Source organism: Oncorhynchus mykiss, chromosome 1 (assembly GCF_057628025.1).
Source record: "Oncorhynchus mykiss isolate SJ-2025 chromosome 1, ASM5762802v1, whole genome shotgun sequence".
NCBI lineage: Eukaryota > Metazoa > Chordata > Actinopteri > Salmoniformes > Salmonidae > Oncorhynchus > Oncorhynchus mykiss.
Genome location: NC_143022.1, coordinates 29046602 through 29070595, shown reverse-complemented (window position 1 = coordinate 29070595; position 23994 = coordinate 29046602). Strand labels below are relative to the sequence as shown.

Below are 23994 nucleotides of genomic sequence, written 5' to 3'. Positions count from 1 at the left end.
CCTGGACTTTTTCCAGCCACCTGTCCTCTTAACCTTTTCTCAGATGGCTAGAGATCCCTAAGGGACCTGATTGGGGTTTCAATGGGTCAGTGAAAATCACAATAACACAATCTTTGCTCACATTTTGGGCCAACAATGAATTCAACTAGCACTTTATAGCATTCATAGAATTTGGATTAAGATGTTGTCCGTAATGGGGCCCCAGGTTTCTGGAGGAATGTCATTAGGTCTGAGAGAGAAGAAGGTGGAGAACCCCTGCTTCAAAGGAATCTTAAACTGTTGAGCCACTCATGGCCTCACTGCACCTCAGCCAGATATTCATCTGAGATTCGCTTGAAGAGTTTTCCCTTATCTGCACTGCATGATAACTCACAATAATCATCAGCGTTCATTCTGTGGACAAATGTTTTCCTCTGTAGTTCACGTGAGATTTGTAGCCAGGAGCTACAGTACAATATAGGCTTAGTCCTGCACTCTGTTGCTTTACCTCATCAGGCTCATAATTATGCTCTCGCTCATCTATAGGTTAAACGGAGTGAGGAGATACACTGCTTGTGAGGGTTTAGCTAAGTGGCCATGCTCTTTCCCCACTGATCTCCACTACAGCGTATCACAGTTCATTTATCAGTGTGTAAATCAAGGCGCTGGTAACAGGATGGAGTGGGACAGGGTGTTGAAGTCTGGGCCGGGCCGGGGGACTCACTTCTGGCTGGCTCTGTTGCTGCTGCTACTGTCGGGAAGGCTGCCTGGAGGATATGATTAGTACCTGGAAAGGTCAAGAGGCATGTGTCATATTCCCCATATCTCTGCTACTCTCACTGTCTCTCTCTGTGTCTGTGGGGTGTCACTCTCATACATCTTTCAAACCAAGATGTTTTGTCGTCAACATTAGCATGCCGCCAACTTTTGATTACTTTTCTTTATATCTGAAAGGTATAAAACCTTTACATTTATTTCCGCCAAACTGACCTTGTCCTGATTGCAGTAATATTGTATGTTTAAACATCCCGCTAACCTCTCAGTACAAAATGACCCCTATCATCTTACCGGCTTTGGCATGCATTCAATCCGGAACATTCTATAGTTGTTCTCCAACATCAAACTTGTCCTTGTCATTATGAAAAAGTATAATCAAAATGGCAGTCTGCATGCAGAAGCCTGGCCCAAATAGCAATAAACCCATAAGTTTAATTTAAAACCCATTACAAGGTAATTATTTACAAATGAAGTATCTCGAGCTGCTGACTTACTGTTTGTGAATGTGCAGAAATGAAAGCAGTGCATTGCATTCTGTCCTATCGGAGGAATTTAGAACTTGATTAATGCTGCTTGCTCTGTCAGGTTACCATGACAATGGTCGCAACAACAAGGTCAAAGTTGAATGTCTCTTGCTCACTTGCTGCCTATGTAATAGCTATATAAAAGGTGAATTCCGACAAGAAATAGTTAAAGATGGGGTTGTTTGAATGTGGATCATACTGTATAAACATGGTCTAATCTGTGAATCAATTCAATTCAATCCAATTTGCTTTATTTGCATGACATAACAATGTACATATTGCCAAAGCTTACTTTGGATATTTACAATATTAAAATAATAAGAATCAAAATTGCCAAAAGGACAACAGTAACAACAATAACCTTACATTGAATAATAATAATAAGCATACAGTAGAGGACATGTGCAGGTTGATTTTTCTGTCAGACACTGTCCCTCATCTTATGGCAGGCAACAATGTAGTGCGCTGCCAACCCACAGCTCTCTGTGTCCTCCCCCAACAGGACGGGTAGCCTATCCTCATCAGAGAGGTCTTTGAAACCTTGAATGAGGGTTTCAAATTTGGGGATATGACACTAATTGTTTTATATTTTTTATATTTTGTCAGGAAAGGCAGCTCTGTCTCAGGTTCCGCTGTTGTGCAGTGGTTGCACAGCCTTTCCTCTATAGGGAGCCAGGTTTTCCTGTGTCTACCCTTACAGTATCTACCCTTCTCTTTCTCTCTATCCTCTCTCTCCCCCTCTCCTCTCTCTCTCTCTCTCTCTCTCTCTCTCTCTCTCTCTCCCTCTCAGTCTCTCCCTCACTCTCTCTCTTCCTCTCTCCTATCTCTCTCTCTCTCTCTCTCTCTCTCCTCTCTCCTGCTCTCTCCTCTCTCTGATCCCCTCACATCTCTCTCCTCTTTCTCTCCCTCCCTCCCTCCCTCCCTCCCTCCCTCCCTCCCTCCCTCCCTCCCTCCCTCCCTCCCTCCCTCCCTCATTGCCAAAGTAAGTGAGGTAGGTAATATACAAAAGTGAAATAAACAATACAAATTAACAGTCAACATTACACTCACAGATGTTCCAAAATAATAAAGATATTGCAAATGTCATTATGTATATATACAGTGTTGTAACCATGTACAAATGGTTAAATCTCTCTCCCTCTCTCCCTCTCTCCCTTCCTCCCTCCCTTTCTCACTGTGGTGGGTCCAGTAAGTCCACATGCAGTGGTAGCTTGCAGAGTGCCGACACGGCAGAGCCAGAGCTGACCGACCGGCCAGTCAGTGAGTCCATGTGCTGGTCAGGTCCCTGCAGGGGAATAAAGGGCCTTTGTCTGTGGTCTGGGATGTGTTTGTGTTGGGAAGCAGCACGCAGCAGATCCCAGGTCAGGTCCTGTGCAGGCCAGACAAAGGGGCCTTGTTGGAATGTCTGTTTGTGTTGGGCCCCTCAGCTGATCTGAGGTCAGGTGATCCGGAACATGGCTGTGTAATGTCTGATGTTTGAACTTAGCCTGGACATACCTACTGTCACTGTGAATAGTCTAATTATATGCTGTACACAGTGAGGTACATTACAACACGGGGCTGTTATATCACTGTGTGAATTTTAACAGCTGTTTGACATTGTTGACATTCCAGGTGTGGACTAATCAGAATGGTGTAAATGTTTGTGTTGACAGGCTTCTGTAGCTGCTCTGAGTAATAGTCAGTTACTTAGTTGTTCTGGTCTGTGTTGGTGTTGCTGTGAGAAGCGTTAATTGGAGGAGGTTGTGACTGTGTTTACTGGGTGTGGGGGAGATAAATTGGCCTGTGTGGAAGGCGACACCCTCCCAGCAGCGCCTAGCCTCCAGGGGAGAGGGCTATAATTAGCTCTGGCTGTTTTGATTTAATTGTTAATTGCAGATGCAGGTGGAACAGCCTAGAGGAGAGGAGGGCGTGGTGAGGGGCAGAGCAGAGGCAGTCAATTCTATGTGGAGTCACAGTGCTTTGCCCTGTACCAGCACCTCTACACCCCAGGCCTGGTATGTCCTGTTTATGGGCATCAGAGTAGGTGTGAACAGCTCCCTCCTCCTCATCCTCCTCCTATGTGGCAGTGTGGTCTCTGGTGTCTGCAGGGCTGAGATGGAACCCTGGATCTTCCACGCTGGTTAAATATGGCTGTGATTAGAACAGGCTGGTGGGTTGGAGCCCAAAACTCTGCAGGCCTCTAGGGTGACATTCTGCTGTCTCAGCAATACACAGACTATTTCTCCTCCTGCTCCCCCTGCTCCTCCTCCTCCTTGGGTTCCAGGAGAGATGACAATGGCAGATATAATTACAGGATGACAAACAGCCAGGAGGGAAAGGAGGAGAGGAGAGGAGGAGAGGTTGAGGCAGAGGACTGTGAATGAGGGAACAAGTAGCTGCTGTTTAGGGAGGGGCTGGGGAGATAGAAGTATTTAATGATAGCTGTACACATGCAGACCTCTGACTAATTATTCAGTGTTTGTGACTGTTCAAGGCCGAGTGTGAAGCAAACTCCAAATCACTGTCACCCTCTCTAGCACCCAGCACCCTGCTTCCACGTCCCAACTGATGGAGGACACTTCATCATCTCAATTGCAGGATTTGTCTCTTAGGGTGGATTTACATTAGTAAAATATGTGTAGGAAGATCTATCTCTGTTCAACAACAGATTTGTAACACTTATCCCAAAATAAATGTGTAAAGTGATCAAAACAAATTAGTTGTGCAAGACATTTATAGATAAAATGATAAGTAGCATATTGTTCTTAAATGTGTGCATGTTTTTCTCCTCTGACAAAACAAAAGCTGATTCAAAGGGGGGGGCGGATCTGCAGTAGGATACACATGAGTATCCTTGATGGAAGGTGGCTGTCGAGAAGGGGATGACACTACCGCTTGCCTACTAACGAATTGACACACTCCTCGACCACTCATGCACTTTTTTTCCTGGGTCACGGAGGAGAGAGGACGGAGGACGGTCTTTTGCCCAAACGAGAAACCCCCATGGTCTTTACACTATACCACTCAGAGGGGGGTATGTGGTGTAGATGTCTCCAACACTACCTCCGGAGGTAGGCTGGAAGACATCTCTCAAAGAGAAATTTAAATCTAGGGAGAGACTAGAGCAGTGATCAGCTAGATTCACTCGTGGGAAGATTTGTATTTTATTTTCTACAAAAGTACATTACCTGGGACTGATATGTGTTGTCAAAGTGGTGTAAGTGGATGACTGGGAGGTGAGAGGAGGGATCAGCAGACACAGTCATGGAGAGGGAGAGTGAGTGATAGAGATGGGGGAAGGAGAAAATACAGTGGGTCCTTAGGAACACCCGAAACACAATTAGTGTTGTGTGTTTGTATGAATATAGCAGAAAGTCAATGTGAGATGGAAGTTGACAGCAGAGAGGGAGTGATGCTGTGTGCCTGTTCCTGTCGTGGGATTAGTGTGGTGCTGTCGTAGGCCTGGCTGTGTCTGTTGTGCATCCCAAATGGCACCGTATTCCCCATATAGCGCACTACTTTTAATCAGACCCCTATGGGCCCTGATCAAAAGTAGTGCACTTAATGGGAAATAGGGTGCCATTGTGTGTGTGTCTGTGGGTCGACCTCAGGGTGTGGGGGACAGATTGGTGCTAAAGGCTGGAGCAGCTGATGCTAGGGAGGTAGCGCTCCTCTGATTGCAGAGGTTATAAATAGCCCCCCCCCACGCTGGTAGGGAATGAAACAGGGGATAAGTAGCTGTGTCCTGGGGCTGATGACAGCAACAGCACTCGAGCGCGCTGTGAGGACAAAGGGTCTTCTTAGTGAGCAGCACGGAAACCACATGGCACTAAGATTGATAACGACTAACAGGGAGGGTGTGTGTGTACCCTTGAATGGGTGTCGGTGGGTGTGTTTGTGTGTTCATGCATACTGCATATTTGTGTGGCATGATGATTTGCAAACTCAACATTTCTGGCTCAAAAATCCACACTCCTCCCCTCGTACTTCTCCCAACAGTGAAATGGGTCGAAGGAACCTGAACAGAATGCAAAGCTCTAATTTACTGCAAGACAAAAAGCAATATGTAAACAGTTTTTCCTGTGGGGAAAACAAGTATAGCGTTTAGTCAGTCAGTACAGTACATGGCTAGAATGCAAAATCACCACCACTTCCTGGAAGAACTCTTATCACTTCCTCAGCCTTAGTTTTCCCTCCCTCCCTCCCTCCGTGTTTGGTGAAAGGCAGTGAGAGTAATGTGGTGGTACTGTAGAGGTAACAGGTCACAGATCTCCACGTGTCAGAGACACAGGAGGGATTAATGTGCTTTGTTCTGTCCTCCCCTGCATGACACAAGTAATTTTTCCAACAATTGTTTACAGACAGATTGTTTAATTTATAATTCACTGTATCACAATTCCAGTGGGTCAGAAGTTTACATACACTAAATTGACTGTGCCTTTAAACAGCTTGGAAAATTCCAGAAAATGATGTCATGGCTTTAGAAGCTTCTGATAGGCTAATTGACATCATTTTAGTCAATTGGAGGTGTACCTGTGGATGTATTTCAAGGCCTACCTTCAAACTCAGTGCATCTTTGCTTGACATCATGGGAAAATCAAATGAAATCAGCCAAAACCTCCACAAGTCTGGTTCATCCTTGGGAGCAATTTCCAAACGTCTGAAGGTACCACGTTCATCTGTACAAACAATAGTACGCAAGTATCAACACCATGGGACCACGCAGCCGTCATACCGCTCAGGATGGAGACGCATTCTGTCTCCTAGAGATGAACGTACTTTGGTGCGAAAAGTGCAAATCAATCCCAGAACAACAGCAAAGGACCTTGTGAAGATGCTGGAGGAAACAGGTACAAAAGTATCAATATCCACAGTAAAACAAATCCTATATCGACATAATCTGAAAGGCCGCTCAGCAAGGAAGAAGACACTACTCCAAAACCCCCATAAAAAAGCCAGACTACTGTTTGCAACTGCACATGGGGACAAAGATCATACTTTGGAGGAATGTCTTCTGGTCTGATGAAACAAAAATATAACTGTTTGGCCATAATTGCCATAGTTATGTTTGGAGGAAAAAGGGGGGGACTTGCAAGCCGAAGAACACCATCCCAACCATGATGCAAGGGGGTGGCAACATCATGTTGTGGTGCTTTGCTGCAGGAGGGACTGGTGCACTTCACAAAATAGATGGCATCATGAGGGAGGAAAATGATGTGGCTAAATTGAAGCAACATCTCAAGACATCAGTCAGGAAGTTCAAGCTTGGTCGCAAATGGGTCTTCCAAATGGACAATGACCCCAAGCATACTTCCAAAGTTGTGGTAAAATGGCTTAAGGACAACAAAGTCAAGGTATTGGAGTGGTCATCACAAAGCCCTGACCTCAATCCCATAGAAAATGTGTGGGCAGAACTGAAAAAGCGTGTGTGAGCAAGGAGGCCTACAAACCTGACAGTTACACCAGCTCTGTCGGGAGGAATGGGCCAAAATTCACCCAACTTATTGTGGGAAGCTTGTGGAAGGCTAACTGAAACATTTGACCCAAGTTGAACAATTTAAAGGCAATGCTACCAAATACTAATAGAGTGTATGTACACTTCTGACCCACTGGGAATTATTCTGACATTTCACATCCTTAAAATAAAGTGGTGATCCTAACTGACCTAAGACAGGGAATTTTTACTTGGATTAAATGTCAGGAATTGGTTGGTAGGTGATCAAATACTTATGTCATGCAATAAAATGAAAATTAATTTCTTAAACATCATACAATGTGATTTTCTGGATTTTTGTTTTAGATTCCGTCTCTCACAGTTGAAGTGTACCTATGATGAAAATTACAGACCTCTACATGCTTTGTAAGTAGGGAAACCTGCAAAATCGGCAGTGTATCAAATACTTGTTCTCCCCACTGTATATATATATATATATATATATATATATATATATATAATTTTTATTAAAATAGTACATTTTCAGGGCGGTTCTCATCCGTAATCATTGGTTGCACTATTATACAATTACCGTGCCAGCCCTAATGACCCCCAAAATTTGCTATTTCGCTGCCATTACTCTGTACATATATTCCCTCTCTTTCTCTCCCACTCCCTCCTTCCTCCCACTCTCTCGCTCTCTATCCGTGACTTAATGAGGATTCCTTTATATACTTGGTGAGAAGGGAAGACAGTAATAATGATTTGAGCTCTCTTGTGGTGTTTCTAATGAAAGCCACAAAGGCTCTCAAAATGTCTGCTACAGAAACATCGCTGAACAACAACCTCTTGCTTGGTTGGTGCACACTGGAATTAAAGGGTGGCTACACCCAAAAATCTTGATTTCTAAAAATGTTTCCTGACCTCAAAAGTGGTCTCCTGATGTGGTTTAAGCATTGTTGTGGGCTTAAAACATCCTATTTAGTTGTTTTTCTATTTAAAAAGTGTGGTTTTAATAGCAACCCCCCCCCCCCCCCAAAAAAAACTAAAAAAACTCAAACAAAACAACAACAGTGAAAACGGAAACAAAACAAAAACATCTGTAACAGGAGTGATGGGTGAGGGGACGCAGGGGTAAAAACAATACCTGTAATCACCCTTGTAGAGCAACATGTTATCACCCTTGTATCAGCTCCTGACATGCTCTCTGCAGACTGCACTGTGTGTTGCAGCTAGCTGACCTTTCAAATCAGATCAGATTTTATTCGTCACCTGCGCCGAATACAACAGGTGTTAGCCCTTAGCCAACAATGCTTTAAGAAGTTAAGAAAATATCGATAAAAATAAGTCTTATGTAAAAAAAATAGATAAGTAAAAAATAGAAAATAAAAGTAACAAATAATTAAACAGCAGCAGTAAAATAACAAGCGAGGCCACTTCTGCTAGTTGAGGTAATTGAGGTAATATGTACATGTAGGTAGAGTTAAAGTTACTCTGCATAGATTATAAACAGAGAGTAGCAGCAGCGTAAAAGGGGGGTCTGGGTAGCCCTTTGATTAGCTGTTCAGGAGTCTTATGACTTGGGGGTAGAAGCTGTTAGGAAGCCTTTTGAACCTCGACTTGGCGCTCCGGTACCGCTTGCTGTGCGGTCTGATATAGAGGTCCTGGATGGCAGGAAGCTTGGCCCCAGTGATGTACTGGGCTGTACGCACTACCCTCTGCAGTGCCTTGCGGTCAGAGGCCGAGCAGTTGCCATACCAGGCAGTGATGCAACCAGTCAGGATGCTCTCCTGTGTGGGCCTGGGCCTGCTCTTTCAGGTGGCCTGGTATAAAGCTTCCCAGTCGAAACGGGGAGCGCCAGTTCAGACATATATTAGAATTACATTTTGTTACGTTTTTGTTTGTTTTGTTGTTCAGCAGGGTTTTTTTTCAGCTGTTCGCACACACATGATTTTCTTGAGGCAAGTCGAAGTTTGGTAGCCAAAGTCTACGACTCTTCGTTTGTGATTGGTCAACAGTAGAGGGGTTAGGAACTACGGAGAAGATTCTTCAATTCATTGTTTGTTGTCATTCAACGAGAGATGACTAGTTTTCATGCAAATGTTTTGCTTGCGAAATACTGCACCAAATATCTTAGTTACATGTAAAATTGCGTGACCAAGACCTCGGCAAAAATAGATTTCTTGATTTATCTTACATTAATTCAGACTATTTTGAGGAAGTGTTACTGGCTATGTTGTTGCTACTGTGTCTCAAGAGGGAGGTCTTTTAAGGGAGTTTGGAAGCACAGACGTTGGCTTACGCCTAGCCGTGTTCTGTTAGGAGCAAACCAACCTAGTATGAAGACGCCTTAAGGCCTTGCAGTCCTTTCATTGTCTCCTATCAGAAACAGATCAATGAGCCAGTCAACCCTTGTGGGAATCAGAAACCTCTGGGACGTGTCCTTCGCTTTATTGTGACTTACAGATGACTTAAACATGTCTTATTTTTATTAACTGAATCATTTATCAGTCACCTGAGATGGTGTGCTGACTTCAGTTTCAGCATGTTGGTAAACAGAGGCACAGCTGGCAGCAGTGCTGGGTAATATTGACTATATAACCTGATATTGACTGAAAGTTGGCACGGTGGCAGCTGTAGAGGGTTGTTTTAATGGTGATTTAGAGACATGTGGTTGTGTGGGTTCATGGTCCAAGTAGAGTTGTGGTCAGTATGGGTCACCCCAATGGGTCAGTGTGAAGAGATGTATATTCTGCTTTCTGTTGTTTCTGTGGTTAAAACATTGAGGAGCAGTGTTTGTTTAGTAAATGTAATGTCCAGGGTGATGGTGGTCCATTGGAACATGTTGTTCAGAGCAGAGTATACAGACTCAGGGTTGGTTGGTGTTAACCTGCCTCTTAGTTCCCCCAGTGGAACGATAGGAGGGAGGGGTGTCTTTGTGCAGCATGGCTCAATACAGCCTCCGAAAAGAAAACCATTGCACCTGCCCCTGGCACAGAGGCTTGGCTGGCACACACCTATCTCTGCCAGGGCACACCTGGTCTACCAGACACTGTGCCAGCAGTGTCTGTGATTTTCTGGATTTTTTTTCTCATTTTGTCTGTCATAGTTGAAGTGTACCTATGATGAAAATTACAGGCCTCTCTCATTTTTTTAAGTGGGAGAACTTGCACAATTGGTGGCTGACTAAATACTTTTTTGCCCCACTGTATATTGAGGAGGAAGGAAAACAGTTTGTCCAACCTACATAGCTTTCATTTCTCCTGGAGAGGACCTAAGCTCATGCGATCGATACCAGAGTCATTGACCACAGCATTATGTGATGTCAAAGTAATGAGTCACAACTAAACACAGTTGACAATAGGCTCCCATCCCACCTGTTCTCTACTCACCCCTTCCACATGTGCTCTGTGCTGGGAAGAGTAGGAACCCTCTCCCCTCTCAGGTCCCCAGGTCCCAGCAGTGCAGGATCAGTGTGTGCCCTGCTGTTTATTACACCCAGAGATAAAGCCTTCATGATGGGGTGATTATTATTGAATGAGAGAGAGACAGAGACGAAAGGGAAAGCACAGGGGAGATAAGAGGCAGTATCCCCTTGCCGTTGACACACACCTGTCTGAGTCACAGCAGCATTACTACTGAGCTGTAGATAAGTCGCTGTCACTAAACACATGCGCGTACGAACACGCACACACACATACTCACCCACACACAGCAATAGGGGAACAGGGCACGTTTAGGCTTGTCAGTGTATTGAGAGAGTAGTGATTCATTGGAAGTCATTGGAAAGAGTCTCAGGAAAGGCCACTGCAGAGCAAGCAGGTTGCTGTCGGAGGATCACAAACAGTATCTGTGTGCAGTGGCAGGCTCCACAGCTGGGCCGCTCTCCCTCTCTCTCACGCAGTAAGTCATGGCTTGGGGCACTGACATTTCTCTGCTCTTTCTTTTTATATGCTTGGCCTGCTACAAAGTTCACACTCACTTTTACAAACACAATGCTCAGACTTTACTCTTTCTTGATAGGAGATCATGCTCTATCTGACCCATTGAATGGACTGGAGGCTGGATATCAGGGCCAATGGGAGGCTGGATATCAGGGCCAATGGGAGGCTGGATATCAGGGCCAATGGGAGGCTGGATATCAGGGCCAATGGGAGGGTGGGGCTCAGGTGTTAATGGTGCCTGTAGTGTTCTGGTGGAGCCGAGGTTTAATAGGCTGAGCCTCTCCCTGCTGTGCTGTTTGTGTCATGAAGAGGAGATCTCAGGCCTGGGGTCAATGTGTCTCTGCCTAATGGGGCACACTCTCTACATCTGGTCCTGGACTGGTTCTGTCTCTGTCTGCTGGGTGGGGGAGAAACTCTCAGATCTGCCCCTTTCTCCCCCGGCCAGTTACAGCAGCAACGGAGCAAAAGAAAGGAAAACAGAATTAAAATGGAGCCAGGCTGAGGAAGGGAGAGGAGCTCAGGGTTGTGTGTGTGTGTGTGGGGGGGGGGGGGGCATGCATGTGGTTGTGCCTGCGTGCTTTTTGTGTGATACAGCATGTGTGCCTCTGCGTGCCTGTCGACAGTGTGTGCCATGGACATGATGTCCCTGTTTAGGTAAATGCCTATTTGACCTATGAATCATGTTCATGTTTGCAGGATTATCCATGAGGATGGCTTCTCTGGTGATGATGTGAAGCAGTACAAGCCTGTGGTCTACAGCAACACAATCCAGTCTCTGGCTGCCATCGTCCGTGCCATGGACACCCTTGGCCTGGAGTACGGAGACAAGGAGAGAAAAGTGAGTCTCTCTACCACCCTGTAGAGTATAGCACTGTGGGAATGGACTACAACTGCACACACACAGGCACAGACAGGCAGACAGAAGCATGGACACACACACACACACACACACACACACACACACACACACACACACAGTCACACACATTAGTAAGCAGAGCATTGCGTGCTCCTGCCACTCTACTGTAGCGATGGCCTCCCAAACGCATTTATTGAAAGAAATACACAAACTGTCACACCGACAGACACCCATATATTCAACCACTGAATTTTAACACAAGAACTGCTAAAGCAGTTATTTTTATTGCTCATAATTGTATTTTATTTATAACTGCCATTTTTAAAGTCATGCTCCCCTTTGTCCTTGACTTTTCCTAAATAAGTCTATATAGCACACTGCCGTTGTTAGAATCGTAATATCACAAACAGAACTGGAATAATATCCAGTTTTAGGAGGGCATGTCATTCATGCCCCTTCTCCCGACTGTAGGGCCTGCTCCACTCCTTCTCCTGACTGTAGGGCCTGCTCCACTCCTTCTCCCGACTGTAGGGCCTGCTCCACTCCTTCTCTCGACTGTAGGGCCTGCTCCACTCCTTCTCTCGACTGTAAAGCCTGCTCCACTCCTTCTCCTGACTGTAAGGCCTGCTCCACTCCTTCTCTTGACTTTAGGGCCTGCTCCACTCCTTCTCTCAACTATAGGGCCTGCTCCACTCTTTCTCTCAACTGTAGGGCCTGCTCCACTCTTTCTCTTGACTGTAGGACCTGCTCTACTCTTTCTCCCGACTGTAGGGCCTGCTCCACTCTTTCTCCTGACTGTAGGGCCTGCTCCACTCTTTCTCCCGACTTTAGGGCCTGCTCCACTCCTTCTCTCGAGTGTAGGGCCTGCTCCACTCCTTCTCTCGACTGTAGGGCCTGCTCCACTCTTTCTCCCGACTGTAGGGCCTGCTCCACTCCTTCTCCTGACTGTAGGGCCTGCTCCATTCCTTCTCTTGATTGTAGGGCCTGCTCCACTCCTTCTCTTGATTGTAGCGCCTGCTCCACTCCTCCTGACTGTAGGGCCTGCTCCACTCCTTCTCTCGACTGTAGGGCCTGCTCCACTCCTTCTCTCGACTGTAGAGCCGGCTCCACTCCTTCTCCTGACTGTAGGGCCTGCTCCACTCCGTCTCTCGACTGTAGGGCCTGCTCCACTCCTTCTCCTGACTTTAGGGCCTGCTCCACTCCTTCTCTCGACTGTAGGGCCTGCTCCACTCTTCCTCTCGACTGTAGGGCCTGCTCCATTCTTTCTCTTGACTGTAGGGCCTGCTCCACTCTTTCTCCCAACTGTAGGGCCTGCTCCACTCTTTCTCCTGACTGTAGGGCCTGCTCTACTCTTTCTCCCGACTGTAGGGCCTGCTCCACTCTTTCTCCTGACTGTAGGGCCTGCTCCACTCTTTTTCCCGACTGTAGGGCCTGCTCCACTCTTTCTCCCGACTGTATGGCCTGCTCCACTCCTTCTCTCGACTGTAGAGCCTGCTCCACTCTTTCTCTTGACTGTAGGGCCTGCTTCACTCTTTCTCCCGACTGTATGGCCTGCTCCACTCTTTCTCCCGACTGTATGGCCTGCTCCACTCCTTCTCTCGACTGTAGGGCCTGCTCCACTCCTTCTCTCGACTGTAGGGCCTGCTTCACTCTTTCTCCCGACTGTATGGCCTGCTCCACTCTTTCTCCCGACTGTATGGCCTGCTCCACTCCTTCTCTCGACTGTAGGGCCTGCTCCACTCCTTCTCTCGACTGTAGGGCCTGCTTCACTCTTTCTCCCGACTGTATGGCCTGCTCCACTTTTTCTCCCGACTGTATGGCTTGCCCCACTCCTTCTCTCGACTGTATGGCCTGCTCCACTCCTTCTCTCGACTGTATGGCCTGCTCCACTCTTTCTCCCGATTGTATGGCCTGCTCCACTCTTTCTCCCGACTGTATGGCCTGCTCCACTCTTTCTCCCGACTGTATGGCCTGCTTCACTCCTTCTCTCGACTGTAGGGCCTGCTCCACTCTTTCTCCCGACTGTATGGCCTGCTCCACTCTTTCTCCCGACTGTATGGCCTGTTCCACTCTTTCTCCCGACTGTATGGCCTGCTTCACTCTTTCTCCCGACTGTATGGCCTGCTCCACTCTTTCTCCCGACTGTAGGGCCTGCTCCACTCTTTCTCTCGACTGTAGGGCCTGCTCCACTCTTTCTCCCGACTGTAGGGCCTGCTCCACTCTTTCTCCCGACTGTATGGCCTGCTCCACTCCTTCTCCCGACTGTATGGCCTGCTCCACTCTTTCTCCCGACTGTAGGGCCAGCTCCACTCTTTTTCCCGACAGTGGAAGGTGCTGTTCCCAGTTGATAATCACCTCGATAATTGCCTCGAAACTGAACCAAAACTATACTGAAATTAATTTCACACATACAGTATATAACAGATGAAGTAAAGCATGATGGGGGAGAATGGGTGAGTTGATTGGAGAGGGGAAGCGAATGATTTATAATTATGTAATCACCAATTGTGAATGAAGAAGAAGAAGGGGTATTCTACATTCTTATCATAATCTCAAAATGGTATGTACCCTGTATCAGTCCAACACATCTTATCAGTCTACTCTGGCCTACTTGGAGTACACAGTGATAGCTGTGTAATTTTTGAGCTGGAAGCGTTCATTTCAATCCTGTATCTCCGTGGAGCATTCAGTGGAAAGAGCGTATTTCTGGTCGGTGTGAATGTTTTGGATCAGATGGCACGGCTGTACTCAGTGAAAGGAGGCACCCGCTGCTGGCCTGTTGCTGTGTTCTACAGCATGCTTGACTTGGTTGCTATCAATGCACACGTGTTGCATGAGGTATATGGCAGCAGTGCATGAGAGATATGAGGTATATGGCAGCAGTGCATGAGAGACATGAGGTATATGACAGCAGTGCATGAGAGATATGAGGTATATGGCAGCAGTGCATGAGAGATATGAGGTCCAAGGCAGCAGCAAAGATTCCACGCGAGCCTCTGTGCGAGGCAAATTGCGCACAGCTCCCGGGGAGGAGACAGTGTCAGGTGGACAGATGAGCTAAGAACAGAACCCAAGACACCTGTGTCACCTGCAAGCTACGTGTTTGTGGGAAGTGTGTCATTCGAGTGAAAGTGGCAAAGATTTGTGTCCATTGTTTGGACAAGGGATCGCTGCTAAATTAAATCCAACTGATGCCATTGCATGAAAACGTACACAATGTCAGCACGAGCTGACAATAATGTACTATTTTTGACAGCTGTCATATCGACACTTATATTCATTATAATGGCATTATTGCTTTTCTGCTAATTTTCACACTTGGCGCTTATAATTATGTTTAGGCTACTGATATTTTCATAATTTGACCTCGCTGACCATTCGTCTTTGGGGTTAGGGAATTTGTATTATTTTGTGGTTATAAAATACGTTTTTACCGTGTTCCAACACATCCCACTGGGCACAGACATCAATTCAATGTCTATTCCACGTTGGTTCAACTTAATTTGTGTTTTTTTGTTTTTACATAAAGCCTACAGTAACATAAACTAATGACATTTTTTGTATTATTCTAATGTTACCTAAGGCCTTCATAAACATAACCAAATTATCATTTTTGCAGTAGCATATATGACATTCATTAGAATGTTGCAGTCAAAATGACTGCTCATTAGCTTGAAGGCGGGACCCTCGAGCCTCAGCGGTTCTAGAGTTCTAGTGTTCACAAACATACCCATTCATCCTTATCCATCTATGAAAATCCATAACCCCAGTGTTGTAACAGGTAATTGGCCACAAGGCTCTGAAAGGATGTGGAACAGAGCACATTAGTCTCAGCTTGTTGACTGGCTTCTATAAATCACCCACTGAGAGGAGGGGAGCAGCAGGACATGTAGATCCTGTACCAAGGAGGGAATCAGACAGGTTTGGAATACTGTATTCAGACCATGATGAATGAACCCCCCTGCTCCAGTGGAGATGGTGAATGCGTTTAGTAGACATGACATTCATAGTGTTGATGATACATACATGTACCCTGTATATAACAGCATTGTTAAATGATGGTGGTGCCAACAATAATGATGATGATGAATGATGAAGATGATGGGAATAGTTTGGCATTGGTTATTGGTTCAGTCCACAATGTCAAACTGCTGACAGGCTGGATTGGAGTGTGAGTCATGCCTCTTTCAGGGGTCATGGGTCATCAGCTGTGTCAGTACATGGCCTCAGAGTGACCTTAAGAGGACAAACAGGGTGAAGGAAGGTGTACAGTAGGATATGTGAGCTGCTGTCCTAATGCCTCCTCTCATGTGTTGTGTTGGTATCCGTTCCCCTGCTGTGTTCTGTTCCCTTTCTAAAACAGGAGGCACACCACTGACTCTGACCTTTCCAGGAAGGTCTTTATATTTTAATCAAACCAATGCTATCAATACCCTGGGACAAGTCGTCTGAAACACCCAGCTGCTATTGATTGTTATATTATCTCTTTCTTCTGCTAGAACCAGAGTGCTTCTTTAGACAATAACTGTATTTCTGTCCCAATAAACTGGAGTGCTTGAGAGTTGACAGCCGCAGGGGTTGTGTACAAACTCTATGGTTGTGTCATTCTCAGATAAATAATTTAGAGTGCTTCAGTGTGTGTGCGTGTGTGCGTCTGTGCATGCGACCCAGTAATTTTGCACGCCCAATTTTTCAGTTTTTGATTTGTTAAAAAAGTTTGAAATATCCAATAAATGTCGTTCCACTTCATGATTGTGTCCCACTTGTTGTTGATTCTTCACAAAAAAATACAGTTTTATATCTTTATGTTTGAAGCCTGAAATGTGGCAAAAGGTCGCAAATTCAAGGGGGGCGAATACTTTCGCAAGGCACTGTATATAGATAGGAGCTACCAAATGTCATTTTTAGTGCGTTTGGACATTTCCAAGCAAATGTGAACGAGAGACATTGAACAAAGTGAACAAAGTTTTGACTCATGCTTGTCTGAAGTAAGAACAGTGCTGGCTCTGGAGCAGCATGTGTACATGCTGTGTCTGTGTGGAGTCTGGAGTCGCTAGGGCAACGGGCCTTCCTGCTCTGCTCTGAAAAGATGGGGGAGGAGCAGACAGGCCGAGAACAGAAAGGAGAAAGAATGCAAGGAAATCAAGATAGCAGTGGCAGCTGTACAAATAACTAACTCATCCAAAGGGCTTTGACTTCTCAAACACAGCAGAAAGCTATCACAATATGATACCCCTTAACCTTATTAATCTCGCCACTTAGTTAGATACCTAGCAAGTTAAACTTAGGGGTCGCGTTAATGCACAATTCTTCATTTTTCACACAGGAAAGAAACAAGAAATATATTGCTGCCTTTTGTAAACACGCATCTAAAATTCTTCTTATTGTAATTTCTGCTCGGCATCAGACACATTTTGTGCTTCAGTTGAACTTCTCCACTCAGATGAGAATTCACCAATGGCATTCTATCAGCAGACAACCCTCTAACTGATGTGTAGCTACTCCGGTTTTCTCAGTGTAGCCAGCCTACTTTTCTCCAGTAAAATGCAAGATTAACTTTAAGAAAAACATTAGGAAATGTAGTTGGCTACATTATTTTCTAGAAATATAGAAATATGATGGCCATGCATCCTTTCGCCAAAAATACTTACAATTACAATGCTTTTTCATTGTAAGCTTATTTACTTGTGTGGCTGCCAGCCAAAAGTGTTGCGCTTCTGTTGTCATATGATGAAAAGGAAGCTGTTTTCTGCCGAATGTGTTGCACTAATGTATATTCTGTGAAGAATAACTATAGTTGCACGTCCCTGATCACTCTATTGAAGCAAAAAAACACTGTTGACTTTCAATGTAAAGCACAACCCCTGTCAATACACAGCTGGACCCACCTGCTCCCACTTTAACTTGTTGTGCTATTTACAAACAAACACTTGACTGTTCAGGGGAACTACCATGAGCTTCACAATGTAAAATAATGTGACAGGTGAAATTGTAACGCTCGTCTGATGAAGAATAATCGGACCAAAGCGCAGCGTGGTAAGTGTTCATGCTTTTTATTTAAACTGAACACTAATAACAAAATAACAAAGAGAATGAATGAAACCGAAACAGTCCTGTAAGGTGCAGAAAACACTAAACAGAAAATAACTACCCACAAAGCATAGGTGGGGAAAAGCTACCTAAGTATGGTTCCCGATCAGAGACAACGATAGTCAGCTGTCCCTGATTGAGAACCATACCCGGCCAAAACAAAGAAATACAAAACATAGAAAAAGGAACATAGAATGCCTACCCAAATCACACCATGACCAAACCAAAATAGAGACATAAAAAGCTCTCTAAGGTCAGGGCGTGACAGAAATGAAGATGGCAATCTGTTTTTATCTCCTAACGTATCGCACAAGTTGTCTGCAGTTATTTACTAAAAAGCTACAAATATATATATTTTTTAAACTTCAAATAAGTAGTTTAAACGGTATTAACAATATTGAAAAACCTTCCTGTGGCTATTTCCAAATACCTCGGTATACGGTATACCGCCCAAGCCTAGTGTGAATGTTTCTCCAGCGTGTGGATATAGCCTGTATGTGCAGACGGGTGTGGCAGCATGGAACAGAGTGCCCCTTCTTTCGCTATCTCTTTCCCTCCTTCTTTCTCTGTTTCTCTCTCTCTTTCTCACTGTTTCTCTCTCTCATTCTCTCTGTGTCTCTCTCTTCCTATCTCTCTGTGTCTCTCACTCCCTATCTCTCTGTGTCTCTCACTCCCTATCTCTCTGTGTCTCTCACTCCCTATCTCTCTGTGTCTCTCTCTCCCTATCTCTCAGTGTCTCTCTCTCCCTATCTCTCTGTGTCTCTCTCCCTATCTCTCTGCTCCTTACTGGGCTGGCCAGCTGGCTCACACCTCTTTAATCTGAAGTGTGAAGCTTTTATTGGAGCTGCTCTCTCAACAGCCAAGCAGCCACTCTCACTCCTTCTGTCTCTCTCAATTCAATTTCAATTCAATTTCAATTCAAGGGCTTTGTTGGCATAGGAAACGTATGTTTACGTTTATTTCCTTTTCTTGTGGCAACAGGTCACAGATCTTGCTGCTGTGATGGCACACTGTGGTATTTCACCCAATAGATATGGGAGTTTATCAAAATTGGATTTGTTTTCAAATTCTTTGTGGGTCTGTGTAATCTGAGGGAAATATGTGTCTCTAATATGGTCATACATTTGTCAGGAGGTTAGGAAGTGCAGCTCAGTTTCCACCTCATTTTGTGGGCAGTGTGCAGATAACCTGTCTTCTCTTAAAAGCCAGGTCTGCCTTCTTTCTCAATAGCAAGGCTATGCTCACTGAGTCTATACATAGTCAAAGATGTCCTTAATTTTGGGTCAGTCACAGTGGTAAGGTATTCTGCATTCTAGTTTGCATTCTAGTTCGCTCTGTTTTTTGGTATATTCTTTTCAATGTGTCAAGTAATTATCTTTTTTTTTCTCACAATTTGGTTGGTCTAATTGTGTTGCTGTCCTGGGGCTCTCTGGGTGTGTTTGTGTTTGTGAACAGAGCCTCAGGACCAGCTTGCTTAGGGGACTCTTCTCTAGGTTTATTTCTCTGTAGGTGATGGCTTTGTTATGGAAGGTTTTGGGAATTGTTTCCTTTTAGGTTGTTGTAGAATTTAACGGCTCTTTTCTGGATTTGGATAATTATCGAGATCTTATTATGCTCTGCATGCATTTTTTCGTGTTTTACTTTGTACATAGAGGATATTTTTTGCAGAATTCTGCATGCAGAGTCTCAATTTGGTGTTTGTCACATTTTGTGAATTCTTGGTAGGTGACCAGACCCCAGACCTCACAATCAAAAAGGCCAATGGGTTGTATAACCGATTCAAGTATTTTTTTGCCAGATCCTCATTGCTATGTTGAATTTATGTTCCTTTTGATGGCATAGAAGGCCCTTCTTGCCTTGTCTCTCAGATGGTTCACAGCTTTGTGGAAGTTACCTCTGGTGCTGATGTTTAGGCCGAGGTATGTATAGTTTCTTTGTGTGCTCTAGGGCAATGGTGTGTCTAGATGGAATGGGGACTGGACCTTTTTTGGAACACCATTATTTTGTCTTACTGACATTTACTGTCAGGACCCTGGTCTGACAGAATCTGTGCAGAAGATCTAGGTGCTGCTGTAGGCCCTCCTTGGTTGGCCTCTCTCTCTCTCACTCTCTCTCTCTGCCTTTCCTTCTCTCCTCTTTTTTCCCCTCCTGCGATCCTCATCCTTTGCCTCTCTCTCTCTCCCGTCCTCTCACTAATCATCTCTGATTGTCTCCCTCCCTCATTAGTATCTCTCAACCTATCCTTTCTCTGGGTCCAAGCCTGTTGCCATGACTACCCTGTGTTTTGCCTTCCTCTCAACACATTCTGCAAGTCCGTGTCCAAAGGCAATGTCACTCACATGAAGGGAGAAAACACTAAAAAAAATCGGGCCTGAAACTGTGGAGGCAGGCCATGCAGTCACTTCGTGCTGCTTGAACAAGCGTATCTCATCCATCTATTTTGGCATTTATGCCACACCCACCTCTATGTATGCAGCCATGCCACACCCACTCCTCTATGTATGCATTCATGCCACATCCACTCCTCTATGTATGCATTCATGCCACATCCACTCCTCAATGTATGCATTCATGCCACACCCACTCCTCTATGTATGCAGCCATGCCACATCCACTCCTCTATGTATGCATTCATGCCACACCCACTCCTCTATGTATGCAGCTATGACACACCCACTCCTCTATGTAAGCATTCATGCCACACCCACTCCTCTATGTATGCATGCATGCCACACCCACTCCTCTATGTATGCAGCTATGACACACCCACTCCTCTATGTATGCATTCATGCCACACCCACTCCTCTATGTATGCAGCTATGACACACCCACTCCTCTATGTATGCATTCATGCCACACCCACTCCTCTATGTATGCAGCCATGCCACACCCACTCCTCTATGTATGCATTCATGCCACACCCACTCCTCTATGTATGCAGCTATGACACACCCACTCCTCTATGAATGCACCCATGTCACACCCACTCCTCTATGTATGCACCCATGTCACACCCACTCCTCTATGTATGCAGCCATGACACACCCACTCCTCTATGTATGCAGCCATGACACACCCACTCCTCTATGTATGCACCCATGTCACACCCACTCCTCTATGTATGCAGCCATGACACACCCACTCCTCTATGTATGCACCCATGTCACACCCACTCCTCTATGTATGCAGCCATGACACACCCACTCCTCTATGTATGCAGCCATGTCACACCCACTCCTCTATGTATGCAGCCATGACACACCCACTCCTCTATGTATGCAGCCATACATACTTGGATGTGTTTCGATCAGCATGATGTCATGATGTTCTGACTCTTGAGCCCACTGGGCACAGACGTCAGTTCAATGTCTAATTTTGATTTACATTAATTAACATGAATTCAATGTGAAATCCACCAAAACTGTCACTGTGTCATTGGATTTAGGTTAAAAGTTGATGACTTTTTGCATATCCAATCAGTTTTCCACATAGATTCAACGTCATCACATGACATTTTTTGGTTGAAATGACGTGGAAACAACGTTGATTCAACCAGTTTTTGCCCAGTGGGCTGCCAGTTTGTCCTCTCCCTGCTCATTAGAGATTGTGGATAGCTCAAGTCCAATAGCTGGCCGAGCTCTCTCCATTGTTCTACCTTCCGGAGCGCTTCACTCTTTATGATCCATTTCCCTGTGCTCACCACACATAATAAAACCCCAATGAGCCAGCCTCCATCTATTTCCTCCTTGGCTCGCTGCCTCTGTCCAGCCAACTGACTATGTCTCACATTCATCTCATCTCTGTTCTGGCTCTGCTCACTCAAGCAGCCATACTGGAGCATTCAAGACTGCAAATCTGCCCTGGAAGGTTAAGTTAAGGAGAGGCAAACCCCTATACTTTCACTCTGTATTCCTGGAGCGTGGTCTGCCTGCGTTGGTGGTAGTGGCCTGGTGCCATGCCATGATAACCTAGTCAGAAAGCCAGTCTCTGGCACTGGTCACGACTGCTGGCCATCCGATGGCATCCATATGGCCTTTCATTTCACTGGAAACGGGGTTAACTTGACCAACACCCCCATCTGGGAAGCTCCAGACTGTGTGCTCCACATGCAAATATATGCAGAAGGGATCTGAAATAGACCTGGCAGCACTGACATTATAATAGGAACGGTTCTTGAATTGTGAGTTTGACTCAGAGAGAGTCACCATCTAAATAATTCCCCCAGTAGAGTCACTGGCTCTGACTGAAACATGCAATTGCTCATGGCACCATTTATTATCTTGTTTATACACTTTACCCTGTGGACAGGTGAACAGAGGGAGGAGAGGTGGCCTCTCCAGTGAGGAGAGGGGGTGGCAGACGTCCCCAGTGGCTCATCCAGCCAGGGAGTCTGGGTGTCTGCTGTTGTTTTGGAGACGAGTGGTGTTGTGGTCTAGGGTGGAGGTCTGGAAGGGGGAGTGGTGTGATGGTTAAATGGTATAGTAAGATAAACAATAGTTTATTAGTCCATGTGAGATGGAAATGTGTCTTCTGCTTTTATCCCCCCTGCCGATATACACAGACATACACACAAACACACATTGAAGAGATAGATTTATCTGACCATTTAAAGCACAATTCAACCACAGAAGTGGATAATGCATTTAAAGTCATCGAGGATGACACAGTAGACCTAGCCTAATAGTTATACTGGGTAACAGATCTAATAATCATTCATACCGTTTTGAACATGTATAGCACTTCCTCTGCTACCTCTGGACACGGCATGCAGTCCTTGGTGTAATACTTCCGAACAGATGAAACGAAAAGCAACATTATTTGAATCCAAAAGCTATCAAGCCAAAACTAGACTTTTCCCATCACGATCATGCAACTCTGTGTCAAGCGTATAGTGATCAAACCCTAGAGCAGCCAAACCCCCCCATATGTACAACATTTACAGAGGTCTCTGCCTAGGTTACCTTACAGCGCTATGGGGTTGGAGAATCTGGAGCAGAATCCACCCTGCTCCCCCCTGCCCCTGGATCCTGCTCCCCACTGCCCCTGGATCCTGCTCCCCACTGCCCCTGGATCCTGCTCCCCACTGCCCCTGGATCCTGCTCTCCACTGCCCCTGGATTCTTCTCCCCACTGCCCCTGGATCCTGCCCCTGGATCCTGCTTGCCCTCTTGGCTGCTGACTTTTAGCTCCTGGCCCCTCCTTGTCATTGCCCCCCCCCCCCCCCCCCCCCCCGTGTTTTAGGTGGGTGGAGGGCAGATTGGGTGCCATGCCTGGGGAGGCTGTCTATTCCCACATGTCACAGGGACACCGTGGTGCTGATAATGATCCCACTCCTCATTAGAGGAAACAACCACAGACAGAGAGACAAAGGGTGAGGTAAAAACACACACACAACTCGCTCTGTCAGAGCAACCAAACCCAGTCTTCATTTTGAGAGCAACTGCATGCTCAGCCTGAAAGATGGCCCCCATATCTTTTGTATTTTGCAAACATTTGTTTTATGTGTTATTATTTGTTATGAGAGCTTCGCTTTTCCGTTATCACCAAGGCTTTGTTTGTGCATATACTGCAAAACCTGTCAAAATATAATTCCCTGGTATAGCCAGACTTTTGTCCCTCCCCTGGGAACACAGCCAATTTGTGTTTATTGGTTCATATATCACTGTTCTGTTGACATCCTGCCTCCTACTGAAAACCCATGCTTCGTGCCAATTGCATTGTAGGAGTTGAATTATTAGTCAAGTTTTCACCTGGAAAATGTCCTCCTGGTGTGAGTGCGTGCCTGCGTGTGTGTGACAGACAGTGGAGGCTATTGATGAGTGTGTGTGGTGCTTTGAAGGCCCCCTGTGGGAGTGAAAATAGTAGGGATGTAGCTATTCACCATTACGCATCGGTCCCAGGTTCAAATGTTCATGATATGTTTAAGGAGCCCAAACCGATCCAAATTAACCTCTCTGGGATCGTCCCACCTCGCCAACAGCCAGTGAAATTGCAGGGCGCCAAATTCAAAACAACAGAATTCTCATAATTAAAATTCCTCAACCATACAAGTATTTTACACCATTTTAAAGATACACTTCTTATTAATCCAACCACCGTGTCCGATTTCAAAAAGGCTTTTCGGCGAAACCACAACATATCATTCATTATGTTAGGTCAGCAACTAGTCACAGAAAGCATTGAGCCATTTTCCAACCAAAGAGAGGTGTCACAAAAAGTAGAAATATAGATAAAATGAATCACTAACCTTTGACGATCTTCATCAGATGACACTCCCAGGACTCAATGTTACACAATACATGTATGTTTTGTTCGATCAAGTTCATATTTATATCCAAAAACCTCAGTTTACATTGGCGCCATGTGCAGAAATGCCTCCAAAACATCCAGAGAAATTGCAGAGAGC

At 45.4% G+C, this 23994-nt stretch overlaps 1 protein-coding gene across 4 annotated transcripts in view; it reads left to right on the top strand.

Moving 5' to 3' along the window:
• LOC110520292 (guanine nucleotide-binding protein G(o) subunit alpha) overlaps positions 1–23994 on the top strand; it is a 150542-nt gene that overhangs the window by 37241 nt on the left and 89307 nt on the right. For all 4 annotated transcript variants that reach the window (XR_016491961.1, XM_036974922.2, XM_090220772.1 and 1 more), the window contains exon 3: positions 11337–11478. Coding sequence is in view for 3 of the 4 variants with exons in the window: in XM_036974922.2 (XP_036830817.1) it covers positions 11337–11478 (142 nt within the window). In the remaining variant the exon portion in view is untranslated. The remainder of the gene's footprint in view (positions 1–11336; positions 11479–23994) is intronic.